The sequence below is a fragment of the Sturnira hondurensis genome, unplaced genomic scaffold (assembly GCF_014824575.4).
Source record: "Sturnira hondurensis isolate 20B ecotype Veracruz unplaced genomic scaffold, ASM1482457v3 Scaffold0007036, whole genome shotgun sequence".
NCBI lineage: Eukaryota > Metazoa > Chordata > Mammalia > Chiroptera > Phyllostomidae > Sturnira > Sturnira hondurensis.
In genome coordinates, this window is record NW_028079667.1 from 1,622,718 (window position 1) to 1,647,691 (window position 24,974).

General features: G+C 43.6%; 1 protein-coding gene across 3 annotated transcripts in view; it reads left to right on the plus strand.

The window, feature by feature from the left end:
• The first annotated feature begins 7,251 nt into the window (after nt 1-7,251).
• The window catches only part of SEPTIN11 (septin 11), an 87,926-nt gene continuing 70,203 nt past the window's right edge, over nt 7,252-24,974 (plus strand). For 2 of the 3 annotated variants that reach the window (XM_037051002.1, XM_037051001.1), the window contains exon 1: nt 7,252-7,485. In XM_037051002.1, the coding sequence (XP_036906897.1) occupies nt 7,459-7,485 (27 nt within the window). In that variant the 5' untranslated portion in view covers nt 7,252-7,458. The remainder of the gene's footprint in view (nt 7,486-24,974) is intronic. The other variant, XM_037051000.1, reaches the window with a different exon arrangement.

Below are 24,974 nucleotides of genomic sequence, written 5' to 3' on the forward strand. Positions count from 1 at the left end.
GGGTAAGGGAAGGAGATAGAGAGGGAGAGAAACATGAATGTGTAGTTGCCTCTTGCGCACCCCCTACCAGGAACCTGGCCTGCAACCCAGACATGTGCTGACTTGGAATGGAACGAGAGATCCTTTGGTTCACAGGCCAACGCTCAATCCACTGAGCCAGACCAGCCAGAGCATTAGCCACAATAATTTTGAAAGAGAGCAGAGTAGGAGAATTGAGTTCCTCTTATTTGAAGACTCGTTATAAAGCTACCGGAAGCAAGGCTGTGTGGTATTGTCAAAAGAATAGACACATTAGTCAGTAATTAAACAAAAGAAAGAATTCAGAAAATGGCAAGCACATATAGTTCAATTGACTTTTGACAAAGGTACAAAGGCAAATCAGTGGAGAAAGTTTAGTCTTTTCAACATGTGATGCTGGAAAAATTGTATATGTGAGAAATCTTTATCTCAGACCACATACAAAGTTAACTCAAAATAGACTGTACACCTAAGTGTAAAAACTAAAACTATGAAAACTTCCAAAAGAAAAACAAAAATTTGGCAGAAATTTTAAAAAATAGACACCAAAAGCACAATCCATAAAACAATCAATAAATTATACTCCATCAAATTTAAATTTCTACTCTTTTAAAAGATTTTATTAAGGAAATAAAATGGCAAGCCTTAGAGAGGAAATGTTTTTAATGTATCTGATAAATTACTATATCCAGCACCTACACATATAAGTAGTAAGAAAACAACCCAATAAAAAACAGGCAAAAGACACATAATCAAAGAAGGTATATGGTGGGCAGAAGGCAAATGAAAGATGCTCAACATCATTAGTTACTGGAGGAAGAAAGTTAAACTCACCCTGAGGTACTACTGCACAACTGTGAGAAGGACTAAAAATGTGAAAACCAAGTATGTCTACTTCCGGTGGAGAGCAGAGCAACTGGCCCCCTGTATATCGCAATATATTTTAGAACATTTTTGTCATCTGAACAATAAATCCTATACTCCCTAGCTGTCATCCCCCTGAGTACTGAGCAACTGCCAATGCAGTTCCTGTCTCTATAGATTTGCTTATTTTAGACATGTAAATGAAATGATGTAAGTGGTCTTTTTGTAATCAGCTTCTTTCACATAGCATAATGTTTATAATGTTTAAATAATGTATCTATGTTGAACCATTAGTCAGTACTTAACTACTCTTTATGATCAAATAATACTCTATTAAGTGGATATCCCATATTTTGTTTATCTATCAGTTGATGGACATTTGGATTGTTTTCACCTTTTGGCTACTGCGAATAATGAATATTCCTGTATAAGTGTTTGTATGGACATATGTTTTCATTTCCCTTGGGTATATAGGCAGAAGTAGTGACTTGTAGATTCACATGGTAACTCTACGTTTAACCTTTTGAGGAGCTGCCAAACTATGTTCCAGATTGGCCGTACTGTTTGACACTCACCAAGAGTATATGAGGGGTCTAATTTCTCCACATTATCAGTGACACTTTTTATCCTGTATTTTTTATGACAGCCATCTGAGTGGGTATAAAGGGGTATCTCCTAATGATGCCAGGAATCTTTTCATAGGCTTATTGTGATTGTATATCTTCTTTGGAGAAATGTATCTTCAAATTTTTTGATCATTTAAAAATTGGTGTGTCTTGTACTATGAGTTGTACAAGTTCTTTACAAATTCTAGATACAAGTTCTTTATCAGATTCTTATCAGTTCTTATCAGATTCTTTATATAGAATTTGCAAATATTTCCTACTGTATAGGTTGCCATTTCACTTTATTAACAGTGTTCTTTGAAGCATATGAGTTTTTAATTTTGATGAAGTCTAATTTATCTATTTTTTCTTTTGTTACTTGTACTTTTGGTGTCACATCTAAGAATTAATTGCCAAATCCAAGGTCAGAAATATTAATCTGTATTTTTTTCTATGAGTTTTATAGTTTTAGCCAATACATTTAGGTCTTTGATACATTTTAAAATAATTTTTGTACATGGTGTAAGGGTCTGGATTTGTTCTAGTGTGTCTGTCTGTACAGTTGCCCCAGCTCACCTGTTGAAAAGATTATTATTTCTCCATAATGGCCTTGTCAAAGTGAGTTGACCACAGAAAACCAATGGGTTTATTTCTGGTCTGCACGTTCTATTCCATTGATCCTTATGTCTATCCTTATGTGTTGATTACTGTTGCTTTGTAATAAACTTTAAAATCTGGATATGAGAATCCTTCAAATGTTAGCTATTCTGGGTCCCCAAATTTCCATATGAATTTTAGAGTAGAATTGTCAATTTTTACAAATAAGCCAGCTAAGATTCTAATAAGGATTGTAATGAATCTTTAAATAAATTTGAGGAGTATTGCCATCTTAACAATATTAAATTTTCTAATTTATGAACACAAGAAGTTTTTCCATTTACATAGACTTTTAAACATGTCTTTCAATATTTTGAGTGTAAGTTTCATGCTCATTACATTTATTCCTTAGAATTTTATTCTTTTTGATGCTATTGTAAATAAAGTTGTTTTCTTAATTTCATTTTGGACTGTTCATTGCGATTGTGTAGAAATACAACTGATTTTTGTATATTAATATTAGATTGATACTGCCTTGTTGAGCGCCTTTATTAGTGCTAATGATTCTTTCATGGATTTTGGGGGGATTTTCTAGGTACACATTCATGTCATCTGTGAACTGAGTTTTAGAATATGTGAATTTTAGAATCAAATTAGAATGAATGAATCTCCATCCTCTTTTAAAAATGGACTTTCCCCTGTCCACTTAGATGTTTTAAAACGTTGGAATCCTTTTACATGCGCAGTGTTGCTGGAGGGGTTCAGGATTTCCTGTTTCTTATGTTGTCTCAAACAAAGGTGGCAACAGCTTGTAATTTACTCCTTGTCTCTGAAAGTGTTCCTCTCCATTCATCATTTTTACAGGCATCAGGTGATCTTGTGTTAGATTTAGTTCCGTGCAAGCCACAGAAAGAAACCCTAGACAATTTAAGCTAAAAAATATACATTACAGAATGCATGAACTCCAACTATTTGTACTAGTTTCCTATCACTTAAGGTTCAAACTTAACAGTGTCTGATTGGGCAAGCTTAGATCACATGCTCTCTTGGATGTATTTTGGTGGCAAAACGATGGATCTGGTGAAAAGCAACTTTAGGAACTTCTTTTGTAGAGGCATTTACTTTCCTCCAAGGTGGACACATTCATTGGGGAATTTCCCCAAATAAATTGAGGTTTCATTTAAAAGGGAATAGATACTGTGTTACTAAAAATGCCAAATATTCACTAGAGATCTTTTCCAAAATGCAAACATGTCACTTCTTTGACTCTTCATTTCCCACGGATTAAAGTTATAAACTCTTGGCATGACAATAAAGGTTTTTCTAGCCTAGTCTCTAGCCTCATTTCTATTCCAATGCAGCTCAACATTCATTGAGTATATCAGACTTCGTGCTGTAAGCTGAAACACACAGGAACACTCTTGCCTTGAGATACTCAAAGCCTTGTAAAGGGTGTATATTAGTATGATCACCTGTCAATCACCTAACTTGTAATAATAGCTATGGTGACCATAGGTCCTCGTTTTTGCCTATTGTCTTAGTATGCCAGCCCTCTTTTTTCAATCTCAAAAGTCTTTAAATTTAGGCAGCAATAGCATACCTATGACTTTTCAATTAACTTTGAGCAAAACAATTCTGTGAAGGACTGAGTCTGTTAAGATCCTAGCAGGAATGAGATGGTAATTTCCCAATGGATAATTTGAGTAGAGTTTAATAAAAGGACTATTTGCAAGGGTGTGGGATAAATGTAGAGAGACCACAGGGAGTTTACCCTGGGTTGTCCTAAAGCAGAACTTCGACCTTTGGCTGAGGAATGCGGCCAGCCTGCAGTGTGCCACAGCAAGGGAGCCTGGGGGCATAAACACCAGCATGCCTTTCTTTGTTGCGCTGCGGTTGCTCACTGTTGCCTGCACTCACATGGAAGCTGAGGGAGAGGGACTAAGATGAAGAGTAGATTTGACAAACATGTCCTCCACCAGGACTCACTGTTACTACCCTATTTTACGATAAGAAAAGATGAGATGAAGAAAGGCTCATTTGCTCTAAGTCACATCGGTAGTAAGTAAGGATCTGGAGCTGAAGTGCCCTGCTCTCCCCATTCCACCAAGCTCCCTCCAAGGCTCCCACTCCAGCGATGCCAGAACACCTCTTCTTCCGACAGCATCACTGCCCTTGAAACCGCTGAATCTTCTTCGTTCATCCTACATTCCTGGTTCAGAATGTCCTCTTTGCTCTCTTCCCTGTCCCACCTCCCCGGTGAAGCATTGCCTGTTCTGACCAGAAAAGTGAATAGCTCTTTTGTATTGTGCTCCAAAGTCCCTTAATTCATGCATTTCGTCCAAGATTTGGATTATTTCTCAACATTGTTTAAAGATCTGTCTCTCGGCAGACTGTGCACTGATTAAGAGTTGAAGAAGCATCCTCCTTTAAAAATGTTCAGATCCTAGCACAGTGCTGGGCAGAATTAAAAAGGTAATCTAATCCCTTAGCAACTATTATTAAACCAACTTTAAAGATGAAAACTTGAAGCATTGAAAGGTTAAGTAATTTACCCAAGGCCACATAGCTGTGAAGTGGTTGGTAAAGCTGGCTGCAGAATGATAGTTAAATAACTTCAGAATGAAGCTGACCTTCTGATATTTCAGAAGGCCCTTTCTTGGCCCATAGTAATTAAATGGTAGTTTTATTAAATATGTTTATGCCTACCCTTACAAAAATGTCAGGGAGGTGGGAATTTAAGGCATTGCTCCTAGTCAGTGAAAATTTCAGGCAGAGCTGGGTAAACTGTAATGATTTTGTCTTAAGAGTTTCTTCAAACAGTTGAGATCTTGGAATAAGTGACATTAAGCTTTTGTGATGACAATAAACTAACCTACCCACAAAGGTAGGGAATTCATACTCTTAGAATCTAATCAGCTCCTTTTGGCATAAGCATTTACAAAGTAAATTGAAATAAAAGTTAATTGATTGCTCTGACTGGTGTGGCTCAGTGGATTTCATGCTGGCCTGCCAATGGTTGCTGGCCTGCCAAAGATTGCTGGTTCGATTCCGGGTCGGAGCACATGCCTGGGCTGCCCGACAGGTCCCAGTTTAGGGGTATGCCAGCGGCAACTGATTGATGTTTCTCTTCCTCCCTTTCCTTCTCTCTACAAATATTTAAATACATAAAATCTTTAAAGAAAAAGAACATGGGCTCTGGGGGTCAGACCAACATGTGCCAACCACATTATTAGCTGGGTGACCTTGAGCAAGTTGTTTTTTCAAAAAATTGATTAAATCCTGCCATCTGGCCTGGTCAACATAATAGAACAGAGAGTTGGTGTGCAACTGTCCTTCCATCCGGTTAGCAGCCCGTGGAGCTGTCTTTCCACAGGGTTTACCAGAGACCCCTCCCTACGGGAGAAGGAACAACGGAAAGCAGCAGATGAAAGTGTTTCTGATCCTCGGCCTTTTGCATGGCACCATCAACGTGGTAACCTTAATTCAACACTTAACTGACCCCTTACTGTATGCCTGACATAAAATGGTAAGCCACGTCTTCAAAAGATTTTAAGTCGAGGGGGCAAAAATTGGACAAAACGGAAAAGGGTACTTAAGTGTCTATAAGTCTGGGCCCACCCACAAACTGAAACGGTCCCTATTCAGAGCCTCTCATCTTTCTTTCGCTGAAAGTACTTTCATCATACTCCCATCCCCGAGGGTTTCACCGGCATCCTGCCGGTGGAATTCAGCCTGGGTAGCCTGGATGGAGCCCTTGGACCCCTCTGGGGCAATCCGGCATCTGCCTCACAAGCAGCTGGACCCCCGCCCGGAGACCACTCACCCCAACGTAGGGCAGCACTTTCGAACGGGGCTCCCCACCCCTCGACCGCCCTCCCTTCCCGGCCAAAGATGGCAGGAAGGGCACCCGCAAGGCTCCAGAGAAACCAGGTAGCTGGAAGTCTCAGATCAGACTCGGACGCGCCCCGGTCTAAAGAGGCATTTGTCTTTGACCTAATTCAATAGGTCCTGGTTTTCCCTCAGGGTGCAATCCCGTGGGCCGGTCACAGCCCTCCACCGCCTCCTCTTACCCCTGCCCTTCCATCACACAACTAGGTTTTCTTCGCGGACCGGACGCTGTCCTCAACCACCTGGTGGCGGCCGGGCCCCTCCCCGGCCCTGCGGGGAGCTGCGGGAATCCACAGCACCTCCTCGCTGTCAGGCCTTCGCCTAAGCGCCGCACCGCCCGCGCGCAACAGGACTCTGCCATTGCGTCCCGCACACGGTCACGAAGTACCACCCCGGGGGCTGTGGGAAAAATCCTTCCCTCCCGCGGAGGAGCTGCCAAGTCCCACAGTCGCCCGCCCGGCGCCGCCGCCGCCGCCGCCGTGGAGCCCCCTAAGCGCTACTCCCGCGCGCGCCTCCGGGTCGCTGGGTCCGTCTCCAGCGACAAAATAAAGTCGTCTGACCGGCGGGCTCTTGCTACACCCGGGGAGGCCTCGGCTCCTACGCTCTAGGCCAGTCCACAGCTGCGCTCGTTCTCCCGCGGGGAAATCCTCTTGTTCCGCTCAAGCCGGCGGAGGTTGGTCGTCCACATCAGCATCTGCTGCGTCCCCACTGTGGTCCCCTACCCGGCCGAACGCTTCAGTGACAGCTTCCAGCTGCCTCTTTTTAAGTATCTCCTTTACGAATAGACTTCTGAAAGAGCAACTCTTCCTTTGCGGGGTTCTGCCCAGCCCCACCGCGGTCCCCCACAGATCTCCCTGGTGGCCCACACACCCGTTCCAGACCGTTCCTCCGCATGGGGCGTGCCTGCCCGGGGCTAACTCTCCGCGAGACGCTACCTCCACGGACCTGCTTTGCCCAGCACCCCTCGCCCCTCTCCGCAGCGGCTCCAGCTGCCCGCTCCGCGTAGCGCGCGGCCGAGCCGGGGTCTGGGACCTCGGCGCCCCAGCTTTTACTAGGGCTCCGGCACGTGGTGGAGCAGGGGGTGGCGGCTGGCGCACCGGCTGGAGGCCTTTCGGTGTCACCGGAGAGGGTCGTTTCCGGGCCCACGATTACGTTCTGGGAGAGCAAACCTTGCTGTCTGCGCCTGCTGACCCAGGCTAGAGGCCCGCCCACCATCCTCCCTCCAACCGCCTCGGCCTCGGCGCGCAGGCTTACACCCCTTTCTGGGGAAGCAAATGGTCCCTTCCAGGCGGGTGGCCATGTTGCTCTAATAAAGCAGGAGGGGCGGTGGCGCGGGGGGAGCAGATGCCGCCGGCTGCGCGCGGGATCCGGGCGCCAGCAGAGCGCAGCCGCGAAGGAGGCGCGGGGGAGGCGAGCGGGAGCCGGAGCAGCAGTCGGTGTTGGCGGAGAGCACCCGGGCGCAGTCGGAGCCAGAGAAGCAGCTGCGATGGCCGTGGCCGTGGGGAGACCGTCTGTAAGTGCCCGGGCCTCCGTGCCCGAGCCAGCTGCTCCTCCGGCGCTGGGTGGTCCCCGCTTCGGGGAGGGTGCCGGCGGGAATACCGGGAGCCCGGGCGGGGTTCTGGACGGCGAAGGAGGTGGCTGTGGGTGTGTGCATGAATTTGGGCGCGCGTCTGGGGCTGAGAGGAGGGCGAGGAGCCCCAAGGCTCGGCTGCTGCGTGATGCAACAGTGCATCGCCTCGTGCGCCCCGATTCCCGGGATGTGGGAGAAAAAGGATCTCTTTCCTATTTTCCATTTAAAAAGATTCTTTTAGCCAAGGTGTTTCTCGGCTGCTTCACTCTCTGCGCGCACACCTTTTTCCTCGTGACAGTAGAGAAAGGCGCCGGGTGACGGGGTTTCCTCCCCGCTCCCCGGCGCGGAGGGGCGACCCGGCATGGGAATTGTTAGCCGAAGCGTGTCATTCGGTTGTAGAAGCGGGTCAAAAATAAAGGGGTGGGATTTCCGTGGTGTTTTCCCCAGTGCATTGTGAAGCCTGGACACCCCTAGGCGTCTACCCGGGTGACCCAGCCCTGCCCAGGATGTGGACAAAAGCCCTGCACACACACACACACAAAGTTTTCAAAAGGCTCCCTTGTCGGGGTGGGTGGAGGTATTAAAATACTGTGCGGAATAGAAGGATGGGGGCGGCGGGCGGAGGAGGCGGGGACGCTAGGAAGAGGAAGGGAGGGTGCCTGGAGAATGCGCTGCCCCTCGGCCTGGAGCGTGGGAGGAAGGGGATGGGATGCTCCAAGCCCCGCGTTTGCGGGCGGGGCACCGGCAGCGATTCCTGGGGTGCGCGACTCGGGCCCGGCGGGTCTCGGAGGGTGTGGTTTCAGTGGGCGCTCCGCATCCCAGGTTGAAAGGCAAAGGGAAGGGGCCTCGGCGGCCTTTCCTTTTTAGTGAAGGGAGTAGGACCGGGTGGGAAAGGCGGAGCCCTCTTTCTTTCTTTTTCCCCATTTCTTTGTCGATGTTCAAATTCTACTTTCGCCCCACCGGCTTTGGGGGCGCTTCGCTTGAGGATTTTCCTGCTCTACCCCCTCCCTTTCCGTTGCCTTTTCTTCTCCTGCCCCTAACTGTTTAGCCTCAGGTGGTGGCTTCAGAGATTTTGTAGATATAGACAGAAGTCCTTCGGAGATACAGGAAGCTCTGAGCCCCTAGAAATGCAAGCTTTGCGCTCAGACTCCGGGCGCGTCCTCCTAAATCCCGTGCAGACACACACGCTCCCCCGCCTCCACCCGCCGTCCTCCGGCTCTGGGAAGTTCGCGGGATTCCTCTGCGTGTTCTAACTCAGTCTGGTGATTCTTCTGCCAGGGTGTTTTCAAAGACGTCCTCCGTGGTCAGAAAATGTTCACCGGTGGTATTGAAGTGTAACTGTGGATCGGTCGTTCAGGCATTTTAAATTCTAATAGTTAATGACATGCTCTTAAGAATTCAGATCTCCTCTTGCACACAAACTGTGCTTCTGATAATTGGTGGTCAGAGATTGCTGTTATTAAGGGAATCGGTAGTGTCTGGGCTCATCTTTTTCTGTGTGTGTGAGAGAGAAAATCGAGGTCCAGAGAGGTTAAGTTTGTCTGGTTAAATTACTCCCTCCCCCACTATACTTACTCCCAAGGCACAGATTCAGATAACTAACACAACATCTAGTTCAGATGACTGGGGAGCATCTGGGAATGCAAATGTCATGTGGTGGGGTGGGGGTGTCCTTTTCAGTGATACCTATTGCTGGCGCATTCTTGAGGCGCGGGGAAGTGGAAGAAATAATTTGCTGCACATTTTCTCTAAATTAGTTGGTTCATATCTGTCAGTTAAATAGGAACAGTATGTGGATTTAAGATTTAGTTGTGTGGCCATAATCATATCCAACACCAGGTCTGCCAACCAGATGTGAGCTTAATCCCGCAGAATTCTTGTGGACGACCTCGCTCATTCAAATAATAGAGATATTTAGAAGTCTGTGCACAGAGGAGGTCACTGCTTTCTCTGCACATTCCCTGCTGTCACTGGAATTAAGATTAAATTACTTACGGTTTAGAAACAGAAGTCTTCTTTCTTTGAGTTGTGGTATGGGTGATCAGGAGTTAGCTACAAAGCTGAAGCCTTTTTGTACGTTTCCAAGGAATTGTCAAGCTGTTTAACTTTGGAGTTCCCTCCGTAAATGCCTCGGGTCCAGTGTCTGCCCTTTGTCTTCAAAACAAGCCCAGTATGTGCAGGTTTTCCAAACACAGCTCCAATGGGTCCACACTGCACCCTTCTGGTTGGAATTCTCTGCCCCTTCTGTGCCCTGGTCTATTCTGTGATTAAAGCAGAAGAGTGTGGGGAGAAAAGAACCACTCATGAAGTTGATCTATGTGTGAGAGTTTCTCTTGTTACATCTTTAGAATTACGTTTTTTACAGAAAGTTGTTTAAGAAAAAATGAGCATATCTCCTGGCCCTACAAAGTTCCTCCCCCATACAGATTGAAGAAAAAATCGATCAGAATAATTTGCCCATAGTTTTAGACATTCTGTTTTTTTAAAAAAATTAGGTATTGATTTTAGAGAAAGAGAGGAGGAGAGAGACAGAAAAGCATCGAGTTGTTGTTCCACCCGTTTATGCATTCCTTGGTTGCTTTTTGTATGATCCCTGACCGGGGTCACGCCACAACCTTAGGGAGCGGGGAGGATGCTCTCACCAACTGAGATACTTGGCTGTGGCTAATTTTAGACATTCTTGAATTTGAACATTTCAGTGTGATATCCCAGGTAAATATGACTTTTTACTAGGCAAACAATTCTTATATAATAAATGCAATAATTTCTATCTTATGACGTGGCTAGAGTAGTCTTCTCTTATCCACAGTTTTGGTTTCCGAGGTTTCAGTTACCCATGGTCCTCCTTGGTCCAGAAATATTAAGTGGAAAATTCCAGAAATAAGCAATTCCTAGGTTTCAAATTGCCCGCCATTCTGAACAGCATAATGATGAGCTGCTTGCTCAGTCCAGCCCAGGGATGTGAGTCATTGCTCTGCCCCACTTTGTCCAGCTTATCCTGGCTGTGTGTGCTGCTTCCCCTTAGTCACTTCGTAGCAATTTGGATTGTCAGGCTGACGGGCCACAGTGCTTGTGTTCAAGTCACCCTTATTTCACTTAATAGTGGCCCCAAGGCACAAGAGCAGTGATGCTAGCAACTCAGATACTCCAGAGAGAAGTGGTAAGGTGCTTCCGTTCAGGGAAAGGGTAGAAGTTTTTCATAGGAAAAAGGAAAAATTTCTTATGCTGACATTGCTAAGATCTACCGTAAGAACGAATCTTCTACTCATGAAATTGTGAAGATGGAAAAAGAAATCCATGCTGAGTGATTGCATTTATGTAACTTTTACTACAGTATATTGTTATAATTATTCTGTGTTATTATTCATTATTGTTGTCAATCTCTTACTGTGCCTAATTTGCAAATTTACCTTTATTGCAAGTGTGAATGTACTGGTTGCAGTTTCAGGCAGTCAATGGGGATCTTGGAGCACAACCCCCCAGATAAGGGGGGGGTGACTATGTATTCAGTTATAACCATTTAAACCTCAATGCTAAATTCAGATGTTTCTTAAGTGGATTGTTCTTCACTAGAATACAAAAAGTCCAGTTTTTAGTGCGATGCTGTTTATTTCTGTTTTAATCTTATCCCCTGGCTTCTCCACTTTCCCATGGACAGTTTTGGAGCTTGGCTCTGAGGGGACCCGGATGCACATCTGTGGTTTCTACTTTACAACTGAGGATTAGCAAGAGCGCTTCTCCCCAGGGGATATGTCCATGTTTGGGATGAGTTAGTATTTTTGCATCCAAGTCCCAGGACAGCTATTGTTTTTATTTTAAACAGAGCACAGTAATTTACTCTACCTGAGAATCAGGCTTTTTGTGGCTGATCTGCTCCCTGATTGGCTGGCTCTTACACTGTGGTGTTCATCCAGTTGTAGAGTCCAGGAGTTGATAATCTAGAGGTCCTTTGGTTCAGCCTCCTCCCTCGTGCAGAAATGTTTATCCCTGGCATCAGGTGTGTGTTTAAATGTTTCTACTGGTGGACATTCCCTATGATACCCTTCAAGAAACATGTCGAATTGTTTTTCTATCTGTTGAGCAAAAAGAAATGGAAAACTGTGTTCATTCATTTGCTCACTTAACACTATTTATTGAGCACCTCCCATGTGCTGGGTGCTGAGGACACAGCAGTGGAAGAGAGAGAAATTCCCTTCTTACCTGAGCTGTCATCTTCTGTGATACTTAGTGTCTGTGTGTGTTAGTGACAAACTTCAGTGGAGGAGGTAAGTCATGTGGGGAGAAGGACGCCTCGTGCCGGTTGCTGAGTCAGCAGTGGTGACGCAGACAAAGGGGCCTGTCTGTCTGAGCGTCCTCACCTACAGTCGGTCTGTCTCAGCAGGAGGAGGGCAGGGACTGCCAATGAAATGTTATTTTCTCATGTTGTAAAAGTGTCATTTCAAGACTTAAGGATGTAGCCCCACATGGAGGGCTGTGGCTGTTGTAACTGGGGAGAGATTAATGGAACTGAAAAAAGTCCAGGGAATGGCCATCCAATTATAAGGGGGCTATCACCCAGGGGGAGGTTTTAAAAAATTAAACCTCTTTAATCCGTGATGTAAATTATACACATTAAGGCTCTATAAGCAGTTATTAAGGGATCCAAGAAGTGTTTGAGGTGCAGTAATCCCTCCTTTTTAAATCTTTTGAAAGCTGTAGATTTTTTTTATCTTTTAAAATATGTTCTTTAAAAATGATGTGTCTATATCACAATGAAAAAATAGACTTTAGAGAACGGCACTACACATATTGCACCAGCTCTTAGATCGTTAGTGTATTCTAATTAACTTTCTGAGGTTTGCAGCAGCAAGCATAACCCATCCCAAATAAACTGCTACTTAGAAACCTACCTCTGTGCACCCTGTCTTGACTGTTTGGACACTCATGAAGGAAACGGATACTTAGTGCTTTCGAAGAGGCCACCCCTTGTCTGTGTGCAGACAAAGGGATGAATGCTTTGGATGGCCTACTTTGATCAGATGCCCAGTGTTTCTACCTGCTGGTGATGCCGCGGCCGATAATGACCTTAGGGTTTAGACTCCCCGTGGAGCAGGCTGCACCCAGAGCTTTCTGTGCCTGTGCTTCTCCCTTAAACCTGGTTGGGACTGGGGCAGGGGTAGGGGCTGCTCTTGGATTTTTATCATTTATTGAGAACTGTTTCTGGCAGCCTTAGCTAAACTGTCAGTTGGGGTAAGCGAAGCTGAACCTTTATTTAAACAAAGACCCAGCAGATCTACAGCTTTTATCCTTTTTCCCAAGGAGACCTACTTTACAATGTAATTAATACCCCACTCCCCCTTTTAAAATTCACATTGACAGAAATCTCCCTTCCAGCTAAACAATACCTCTCCCGACCCACTCAGGCCTTCTGGCAGTCCGTCAGTGCGGCCGCTGTTGCGCAGGAAAACAATACTTGGGCTGAGGTGGTACAGACGGACTTCTTCAAAGAATTTGCTGGGTGGTCTAAAGTCACATTTGCATAATCTCAGACTTCGCCTGTGGTGGAAATTAGGAGTTTTTCTTTGGTATGGCCAGAGCCAAGGCGCCTTTGAACCACCTTTTTTTTTGAGGATATGTGCCAATGAACATGAGTGCCTTGCTCAAGTCAAAGGATGCAGGAAGTAGGACTGTGTGGATGAATTCTGTCCACCTACTGAACTCTGAGCCATGGGGCAGAGTGTGATGTGTTGATGGAGGGGCAGGGGCAGGCTGAGGTGGAGAGATAGGAAAGGCTTGTGCTCCAAAAAGAACATCTTTGGTACCTATGTAACAAAGTGGGAGCTTTCTTCTTGCTGGTTTTGCATTTTAAAAACTGGTAAAGATATATGTAACATAAAATGTATCTGCTTGTTTTTGATTAAGTAACATTCCTTAGGGAAGAATTCATGATTTTCTTATTCTTTTCTTGTAGAAGTATAATCACAATAATATGGGTGGGTTAGAAATTGCAGAACAAAACAGCACATCAATTATCATTCTTGGCTTCCTAATCCATTTGCTTTATCAGGTATTTTTTTTGTGCGCTTTCCCTGCTCAGGTGCTGAGGTTATGATGTTGAGCACTTGAGATGCTCTCCTTGAATATCTCTGAAGGGTGAGTAAGCAATAGAACTTAGCAAGGAAAGCAGGGTGGAAAAGTGTTGCGGGCCAAGGGAACAGCATGTGCGCAGCTCTGGAAGTGAGGCGGAGCCTCTTAAGGAGATTCTCTGTGACTGTGACATCAGTGTTCAGGGTGGGCAGGAGTGAGGCTGGGCTGTGGGGAGAAGTCAGATCAAGACATACGCATATTTACTACATATCTCTTTAAATATTTATATTCTGTCCATGCCTGTCTTTCCATGTAGTGTGTCTCAGATTCTAGGAACTGGTTGATGGAAGACACTGAAAATCTGCAGCGTACTAATTCTCCGAGATTCAGTACAGTAGAGGGGGGACAACAAGGGATCGGGGGAGTCGAAGCCTTTTGTGGTTAAATGGAACCCTGAACAGTAAGGGAATTGGAGACTGAGGGACTGCACAAAGAGATGGAGGAGGGGACCAGTGACAACATCCCCGCCTAGGTCTTCCTCTGCTAGCCTTCTGCACTGAGCCCTTCCTCAAGATGTAGAACTAAAAACTCTCATTTTCTTAGACACCAAAGCAACCGAGTCCTGAGTGGTGGGGGTAGAGGGAGAATGGTAGGATTCCTTCCACGTTGGATTGCAAGTATCGATCAGTGTTGTCCACAAAGAAAATTAAAATCCATTGCATTCTGTAAAAGTGAGGAAAAGTCTCTTATAAGCCAGGGTTCTCTTAAGATTTAACACCTTCTCCATTTATCTCATCACTCTCCATACTGTTTTCAGGCCTGTATGAATGTTGTCGGTCTCGTTAGGTGCCCATTAAATTTAATCAGACCTGTTGAAAAGAAACACCTTGAGAGAAGCCTCTGTGCACAGGAAGCCTGCTCAGCATCTTGATTTTTAATTTTTTTCTATTTAAGTTACTATCAAGACAATTATCTCAGTGTATCCTCACAAAATTCCAGAGAATTAAGTAATATAGACAAGGACACTGAGGCACAAAGAAGTTATTACTCTGATAACAGCCAGTTAGCCAGAGAGGAAGGCTTGAGAAACTATGACTGTTGGACCCAAGTGCATGCAGATCTACCACCTGTGTGGGCCAGTTAGGTTCAATTATGCTCAGGTAGCACACTGGCCACAAGCTTTGTGGTTTCCACGGTGAACACTTCTCTCTCAGAGTCCTTGCCTGGTCCATTCTCTGGGACGGCTCCATGCTGTGTGGTCCCTGGGACCCAGGCTGAGGGAGTGTGCTCTCCTGGGACATGGCCAGACTGGTGGCAGAAAAAAGGAATGCTGAAACCTGAGCTGACTTTCCCAGCTCTTAGCTGGGTCTCTGCTGCACAAACGTTACTGGCTGAAATAAATGGACAATCCTAAATGTAACAGGATGGGGACAGATACCCTTCTGCAGAGAGTGACTTTGTCAGCCACTTGGCCAAGCTTGAGGGCTGTGGGACTAGGAACTAAGTCCTCCCCTTGGGAGGGGCAGGGACCGTGTTGAGCAGTAGCATTTGCCAAACCTTAGGAGTCAGGGAATTGACTACAGAGCCAAGGGTCTTTATTATTTTCTAAAAATTGTTTCTCTGTCTGTAATGAGTTTTCTTACTCTTTTTGCCTTACTCTGATTCCAACTGGACATGTGAGAATGATGAGGGGAGAGAAAGTGTGTGTGTGAAGGAGCCTGAATGAACTGGAGGCAGAGAGTATGATTACTCCTATTGTTCAACCACAATGAGCTTCCAGTAGCATCGTCACCATGTAAGTGACGGGTGGTGACCTTCAGAAAGACTCTCTGTGCTGCTTCTGGTGGCCCCAGCTCTGGGACTGTACCCTCTGGAAATGGTTTTGAGGCCATTAGGACATCCAGCTGCCTGGCAGAATTATTTCCCTTGGGATGCTTCCAAATCAGTCCTTTCTTAGCCTGTTTGTTCCTAAATGCAGGCGCGTCAGATGGTGCCCTTCTTTTCTTGCTTTGTTTTCTCTCTGCTGAACCGCTGCAGTGTATCTAGCGTTTTGGTGAGAGCATGGGCTCCGGAGCCATACTGCTGGGGTTCTAGGGACTCAGTGCTGCCACTGAACCACCTCTGGGACCTCAGACAAATGACTCACTTGTGTGCCTCACATTCCCCATCTGTAAAATAATAACAGTACCTTCCTCAAAGGTCCACCAGATTCAGTGAGTTAGTGTACAAAGTGCTCGCAATGATGCAAGAAATATTCATTGTCAATGGAAGGGAAACAAATACTGAATAAGGGCTTTTAACCAGAGACTGGGCTTATGTTTCCACTGGGTACAATGTTTCCACTGGGTACAGTGGAATTGCCCCTCCACTGTACCCAGTAGGAAGTGAGCATTTGCCCCTTCTCCTGTCCTGCATCACCCAGGTGATATTCTGGAGCTCCCTCCACTTTCTTTCAGTTACTTTTTTTTTAAGTTAAAAAAAAAAGGAATGATCAAATATTGTTGTGAATGTTAAAAAGAAGTCTCATTACCATAAGCAATATGTCCTGCTAACCTTGAGCACACTCATGTGTCCTTAGCCTCTGTTGCCAGATTAAGGATTGAAGAGGACTTAAGGGCAGGGACTGTGTTGCACCCCCCACCCCGGCCACTAGTTGACATTTGACTGGGTGGGTGAAAAGTGATCCTTTGGATCGATTGGATGAGACTCGGGCCAGCTCACATCCTCTCAGTCTCCTTTTTCGTTCCAGTTGTTGCTGTGTGGATTTCAGGCAGGTATCTATGTAGCAACAGCCTTGTGCCCCAGGCTTCTCTGCTGTAACCACTTGGATCTTGCTCAGCTCTTCTGACCTATGTACATATCTGGATGTCCAAGACAGTTACCATCCCATGGGCCAGCTGTAGATTGATGGGGATGGAAGCTGGCGGTTCATGTTTCTCTCTTTTGTCACTAAGCTGGATAATTCTGAGGCACAGTCTGAAGGTCCCACCTGGGCCCCAGTCCAGGGATGGTTAGCTCCATGTGTGTGTTATAACCCTAGGATGGCTGTCTGTCCCTCCCTGTGTCACTGTTCCCAGTCCCCACTCCCGTTTCTCTGGATCACTTTCCAAAATAGCTACATGCACATATGTTCTTGTCTCACGCCCCTGCATTTGGGGGAAACCTAGGTGAAAACACCTTGTTTCCTGGTTTGGGGCTCTTCTTTAACCTTATGCAAATGAGGGAACATGAATGTTACTTTTGTAACATATTACGTTACTCTGGACAGTTAAAAAATACGCTCAGAACAAACTGATTTTTTATCAGCTTTTTACTGATTATTCGAGAGGAGACTTCAAACTGTTGTAAAAACTAGACTGAAAAAAGGAAACATCACCTGAATTTTTGTATACTTTTCATTGCTAATGCCTTGGAGTGGAATTCTCACGTTCTTCTCAGGATGAAAGTGCTTGTTTTTGAGTGCCTAGTGCCTGGTTTGTTCTGTAACTTACTGACCTTACCTATTTGAAATCAATGACATAGTATATATTTTAGAAATTAGATACAGAGTATAGAGAGAAAATATGTTTCTGATATATGAGCTATGAAGTCATGCCAAAGCTTAAAACTGTTTTGAAAAAAATCAGAGAAAGTCTGGGATTATACCATCTGCATAGATTAGAAAAAATGAGGTCATGATTCTTGAAACAACATTAATTAAATACTATTGAACAACTTTTAAAGAGATTTTTAAAATTTATTTTTAGAGAGAGGGGAAGGGATGGAGAAAGAGGGAAAGAAACAGTGATCTGCTGCCTCTCATACGCTCCCCCACCAGGGACCGAACCTGCCACCCAGGCATGTGCCCTGACAACACCCAACCCACTGAGCCAGATCAGTATATATTTTAGAAATTATATCAGTCAGGGCACACTGAGCAGTTTTAAGGGCCCAGATTAATTCAAGTAACTGCCTGAGAGTTCTTGGAAAATCGTTCAAGTCATCCCTGTACTTTGTATGGTCCGAGTCCAGATGAGGTTTCTAATGGCAATTTAGAAAGTGTATGAACCAAACTGACTTATTCTTCAGTTCTTTCCAGATTTGCTCTATTCTTTGAGACTTGATTTGCTTGTGTGTGTGTGTGTGTGTGTGTGTGTGTGTGTGTGTAATCTGAGACTGTACCTGTACCTGATGGAATGATTTAATTGTGTATCTGTTACATATCTCTTTGTTCTCAAAGGCGTTTCAATCTTAGTCAACCTGTTAATCGCATCTTCCCTGGGAAGGTTGTTGGAAGGTCCACAGTTGAACAATTTTATCTCTGAACCCTCTAAATAATTCTTTTACTTGTTGGTAATCAGATTTGCCCCATTCAGAAACCAGAATTCCAAGGTAATTTATGATCTCAAAGCTGAAATGGAATTAAGATAAGGTTTCAGCCATTGAAATGACTAATTTGAAATAATTAAATTGCTGCCTCTAGCTGCTATTCCAAGGCTGGCTTTTAGCTGAGTGGAAGAAAATCCAAATCTGAATTTGATTTCATAACCCAGTCAGTTTGAGGTGATGAAGACTCTCAGGGACTTTATGTAATAGACATTCAGATAGCCACATTGTGGAGTTTGGGATACTGCCTAATATTACTAAATACTCTTTCTTGAAGAGCTTCTATTTTTATGCCTCAGTGGGTTTTCCTATTTCCCACTCACTAAGTCGGCCAACATTGAGCCCCAGCCAGCACCACGCATGAGTGAAGATGTCTAAAGAATATTCTTCTCATTCTCCCACCAAAATGAGAACCAACATCTTTTTGGGTATATGGATCTCTCTGTCTCTCTCTCACTAAGGTTCAGAATCTTGGAATAAGTCTTGACTCAGGAGTGAGTTACCTACTCGTGTTTTTAGCATTCCCACCTGGGAGGAGTTAGCAGCCTGGTTCATGATGGTGTATCATCAGCCAATTGGATCTTTTAGAACTTCCAATGTCTCTAGTGGGGTGCACCGTGTTGTTGGAAATACATAAGAATGAGACCTAGATTGTGCTGCCAAGAACCCTACAATTTAGTTGACTGGAAAAGCGGGAGACTAAGCGAATGCTCAACTTCCACGAATGGGAGGGTCTTGTCAGGCCCTTCTCACCACCATCCAGCCCTCCCCTGTCTCTTAGGATTGTGAACATGAGGAGTTTGGTTCCGAATTCATAAGTAGGGCCCGTTTTGTTCTCCTCCTCTTCCTTGTTTAGAATGTAACTTGAACAGTGCTGTAAAGGTAACACCAACTTTCTTTCTTCCGAGGCTACCACTAAAAATATATTTGTTCGGTTTAGGGCAGGGATAAAAAGGGCACACCAAAGGACATTGAAAAATTGTATCAGAATTGGGAGGGAATGTTTTCAAAATCTCTGCTAGATTCTTACGTACACTCCATTCCTCTTCAGAGCATCCCATCTCCCACAGCATTCCAGGGGCCTTGGACGGGCGCGCCGTTGTTTTAGTTTAGGGCACACTGCGTTTCTGTTCCCCATGCTAAGGGGAGCAGGAAGCAGGTACCCCTACTACTGGGTCAGCTGTTTGTTTGCAGACTTTCGTGTGCCAGTTGCAGTAATCAGCGTAATGGCAGAACTGAATAATCTATGAAATGTTAGTGCAAAAATGAAGTTGCTTCTAAGTTAGATGCTTTAAAAATACTCACTAAAGGTGAGAATTCTGCTACATAAAACTGCTCTGAATGTAATATGGTCAAAATAATTGTACAAAGTTGGAACATAAGGATTGAAAGAGTTTGCATTTAGTTTGCCTTAAGATGCTTTTAAACTCTGTGTTTACTTGAAAGAGACAAACTGGGAATCATGGGTGATGCCTATGAGTTTGTGCTAGAAAGACACCTCTAGTTGGAATTCCTCTAATTCATTATGAGGACAATAACCTTGGCCTTTGTCAAAAAGTTGGTGAATGAATGTATGCTTATATGTTTTAAGGTGAAATAAAATGTTTAGAATATAAGTATTGTTTTAAAAATCCCAGTCTTTAAATGTCTTTTTATTTTTTTTAAGATTTTATGTATTTATCTTTAGAGGGGAAGGGAAGGAGAGAGGGAGAGAAATACCAATGTATGGTTGCCTCTCAATGTGTCCCCTGCTGGGAACTGGCCTGCAACCCAGGCATGGGCCCTGACTGGGAATCGAACCGCCATCGTCTGGTTCGCAGGCTCACGTTCAATCCACTGAGCTACACCAGCCAGGGCTTTAAATACCTTTTTAGATAGAAAAATTGTTTAACTCCCCTGCTCCTAATAGCTTGGTTAGAGGGACCCGCAGATAACAGCAACTCCTCCTGTGGCTCGCCCATCCCTGTGTTCTAACACACCGGCCTCTGGTTGAGAAGCATGGTGTGTGCCTGTCCCTGCATGCGTAGGTGGGGGGAAGAAGTTGAGGGTCACTGGTTTATCCCGAATTGAGATACAGATATCTTTGGGCAAGTTAACTCACCTGACATACTTAACTTCTTTTATACTTAATGTAAATGGTTATTAGGATTATTTCCCCTGATTTTACAGAGATGAAAGGACACTAAAAACATTGCCTGTGTCATCAGTTTTCTTAGTCCAGAATATGATTTTAGACAGCAAAATAATCTAATTTTGAGAAGTCAAGGTTATTCTGATACACGTGACGACACATACAGACGTAAGATACAGATTACTCAAAGATGAACTCAGTTTCCCCGGGAAACAGATGAAAGCTCGGACCAATCTTCACAGTCAGCCTTCCTGGACTTTGGTGTTTATGGGCCTTGACTTTTTGGCCCAAATGGTTCATTCCAGCTATCCTTGGGTAATCCTCCAACAGCACTTTGGTTTAATTTTTTAATGTCAACCATGAGAAAATTAAGTGTTAAAAAACCAAGTAGATGTTTGCTTTTCTATTCCAAAACTTAAAAAAAAGTAGGAGAAGAAAATTTAACAAACTGGAAGCTGAAATGTGTGACTTCTCTATTTCTGAAACTAAAACTGGAAGCATTTTTCAGGTGGGGTTTTTCTTTTTTGGTCTTTAAATATACATTTGGGATATTGCTGCTAATTGGTTTTGCCACTAAATTCATTGCAAACGTGGCAGTAATGTCCTGATTGAGGTTGTGCAATTTCACACCTTTTTTCTGTGACTGGATTTCATTGGGTAAAAGTTTGTCTTCACAATAACCCTGAGGTAGTTTCATTAAATTCTTGACCCCACCCCTGCAGCGCCTATTTGATGAATCTGGATTCAAACTCACCCAGGATGGTGGTCTTGAGGGCAAGTCTTCTGACTCTGGGTTATATCCTCTGCTTGCCAGATGGAGACGCCGCCCCACCTGCAGAGCAGCCCTGTCAGAGAGAACTCTGTGGACATGGAAATGTTTTACTATTGCGCTGTCCAGTGTGGTAGCCACTAGCCATATGTGGCTATTGGATGCTTGCAATGTGGCTGATGCAATCATAGAATTAATTTCTTATCTTGTTTAATTTAAACTAATTTGCATTTAAATTTAAATAACCACATGTGGCTAATGGTTGCCATTATGGATACAGAAGCTTGAGGAGTATAGTCTTGAGAATCTGATGTTCATCTCTTTCTTTTCTCTTTTATTTTTTTCGAAAAAGTTTTTTTATTAAGGGAAATTTCAAACATACATGAGTAGAGAGAGTTATAATGAAGCCTTCTATCATATCATCTAGCCCAATATTTTTAATAAAAAAATTAATTTTTCAATTACCATTGACATATTACATTAGTTTCAGGTAATTGTAGTGTGGTTAGACATTTTCTCTTTTTAACAATTTTATTTATTTATTTTGGGGGGAGGGAAGTGAAGGTGAACGAAAGGGAGAGAAACATCGATGTGGAGACAAACATTGATCTCCAAAGACGTCCCACCTGGGGACTGGGCCTGCAACCCAGGCATGTGCCCTGACCAGGAATCAAACTGGTGATCTTTCGCTTTATGGAACAATGCCCAACCAACTGAGCCACACCGGTCAGGACATGATTAGACATTTGTATACCTTGCAAAGTGATTACTCCAATAAATCTAGTACCCATCTAATACCACAGAGTTATTACAATATTATTGACTATATTCCCTACACCAAATCCAGTGTTATGTCATCTATTTCCTTTTCTCTCTAACCTCCTGCTCCTCCCCACCTCTGTCCCCCAAAACTGGTGAGCTGGGGGAAGGAGGGGAATAGCACCAGGGAGAAGTCCTCCAGGGTCTTCACATGTATTTGTCATTAAAAAAAAGCCTTGAGTGCGGGCCTGCGAACCAGAGGATCGCAGTTCGATTCCCAGTCAGGGCACATGCCTGGGTTGCAGGCCAGTTCCTGGCAGGGGACACACGATACATTGTGTGTCCCTGGCAGAGGCAACCATACACTGATATTTCTCTCCCTCTCCTCTTCCCCTCTAAAAATAAATAAATAAAATTTAAAAAAATAAAAATAAAAAAAAGACTTGAGGTACAGTAGTACATGGACAGTACAAGCTATGGTTTCACAATAGATGGTGAGTATAGGGATGAGTGATAGTCTCTGGGCTTGATGGATCACTGCCATCATCCTCATGATAAAAAGCCAAGCTTCGGCCCAGAGGTGGAGCAGTCCCTGTACCAGGCCTTGCTCTCCTGTGCTTAGATTGGACTTTGGGTTCACAGATAATTTCAACATTTAAACACTACCCATGTGCAGTATTTATCATGGAGCTTTACTGAATGCCAGTGGTACTGTCGAGTCACAGGAATTGTAGACGGTGGAAGGAGGTCGAGGATTCGTTTTAGCCCAGTCTCTCTGGAACACTTACTTCCAGCGAGTATAGCTGATCTGAGCACACATCGCGTGGCCCAGGGCCGTCTATCACAGCATACACTTGCCTGATTGACTAACTGGCTGAGCTAAAACTTGCAGCACTAAGTCACTCCTACCTAGGTTTTAGCACGGCATATCCTTCTGGCCACTTTAAGAGGAGAGATGTTATTTCTAAGTCTACTTGAGGTATTATAGATTATTTGTGTTGGAGAGAACCATTTGGTAATTAACTGGTATGAATTTAGTCATTTTGTAAATGACTAAACAGTCATTTATGAAATGATATCTTTTGGGCTGAGAATTTATGCATAATACTGGTGGAGATTATTATAAAAATGCACATTTATTTTCTGTATTTCTGTTTATAAAAGAAACTCTTGTAGCAAGCACATTTTGGTCATGTGGATACATTGAAGGAAAGGATGCTTGCATCAGTGATGTTTAAAAGTGTATTTTTCCTTCACAACATGAAGTAAAATTGCTGCTGTGCTTTTGTATTTGAATTTAAGAGCTAATAATGATTTTCTTCTTTATGTTAGAGTGCAGAATATGTATATTCTAAATATGGAACACTATACTTAGAATCTCAGGTATTAAGGAGAATGAATTTGTGATGGTCAAACGATCTTGTATCATCAGAAATGCTCCCAGACCTTGGCTCAGCTGTCCTGTTGATGGAAAAGATAATACGCCTTAGAAGAAGAGCTATTAAAAATTTCAGCAACATTCTGAACAATGGCAGGCCTACAGTTGCAACAGGATGTTGTTTCTTTCCCATTGTCAAGTCTCCTAGTGTCTGCCCTTTGTGTTTCCTCTGCCTTATGTTAACCATGATCTTGGGAAAGAGGAAAGAGCTATGTCTCATTGGCCCATCTCATTGCAGCTTACTTCTGTTTGCTTTGATTCCATGGTTCATGGAGATAGTGAATAGTTGGTTAACACCCTACGTATTAATGTCACCACAACTCAAGATTTGTGCCATTTTTGCTAATAATAGAGATATTTGAATAGAGATATTCAAATAGAGATATTTGAAAACATGGTAGGGCCAAGAGTAAGATTTAGGAAGATGTTTTGTTAAATCAGTTGCTCTGTCCCTTTCATGCAAGGTAGAGACAAGAAACTATTAAGGCTTTTGAAATGACTATGACCTGATTAGGAAAATACAGCAACTATTTTCAGCAAAGAGGGCACAAGATTAGTATGAGTAGCGGTGGTTTTTAACTGTATTATGCATAGACTTTGAAAAGGTTTTATAATAGATCAAATTTAAATCTAGTAATACCACATCTTGGAAAAGAAAATAAAATTTTTATATCATCTAGACTTCAATTAATGCTTACTTTGTTACGATTAGAAAAATGTTTAACTTGATATAGCCATAACATTAATAAAAAATATAAGTTTATCTTATGTAGTTCATGATCATGCCCTGGCTGGTGTGGCTCAGTGGATTGAGTGCCAGCCTGTGAACCCAAAGGTCATCAGTTGGATTCCCAGTCAAGGCACATGCCTGGATAGTGAGCCAGGTCCCCAGTTGGGGGCATGTGAGAGGCAACCACACATCGATGTTTCTCTCCCTCTCATTCTCTCTCTCTTCCCCTCTAGAAATAAATAAATAAAATCTGAATAGAAAAAAGTTCATGATTAATGGTTTATCACACAGCTTTGGAAGGCCTCAATTTGGTTCTGGATTGAATTATTCATGGAATGGTAAGATAGTAAGGGAGAGAAATACAGAAACCATCTGTGACCAGGGTGAGCATCATCTGACTTGTCCATTTGAGGGAGAAAAGTACTGAAACAGGCGATGCTCAGATCTTCAAACCACTGTGAGTAGGCAAGCCCAGGCCCACTTGGCTCTGGCTGCTGAACTGAGGACCTTAGTGGTGCCATGGTTTTCCATTTTTCAAGAGAAGATGGACATTTAGAGTTCAAAGTGATACTTTCCCATCTGAAAATGTTGGCAACTAGATCAAATATTTTTAAAATACTGTGTGGGCCACATAAACATGTTTGTGGGCTGAGACTGCCAATTTGCAATCTGATTTCCACTGGAAATAATTCATCTATTTTTCTTGTATTTGAATAAAGAAACCATTAAAGGTTTTTTGGTGTTGGTGTTTTTTTTTGGTTTTTTTTGGTATGCCTTTTAGAATGTTTTAACATTTGAACATGTAAAGCACCTCTTATGGAGAATGTGCTGGTTTTTAAAACAAGCGAAGCAGTTGCATGAACTCTGAGAGGAGAATATATATCTTGTTTGAGGGTATCATCAAAACTATTTAATTGTTTCCTTAACAGGATATCTCCAAACAGGTTTGACCTGTAGGAGATCAGACTGGGAGAAGAACCAAAGTTGAGGGTTATCCAATTACGTAGGACCCAAAGCAGAGAGAGTGGAGGGATTCCTGAGAATGTGCTAGCCCACGCCAATGCCCCCTCTGCAAAAACATGTGCTATATATAGTGAAGGGGGTTGGGTTTTTTCTTTTTGGTTGAGGTCCAGTGACAGTTAATGGCTGTTCCTTACTGGCTGTGAAATTATTT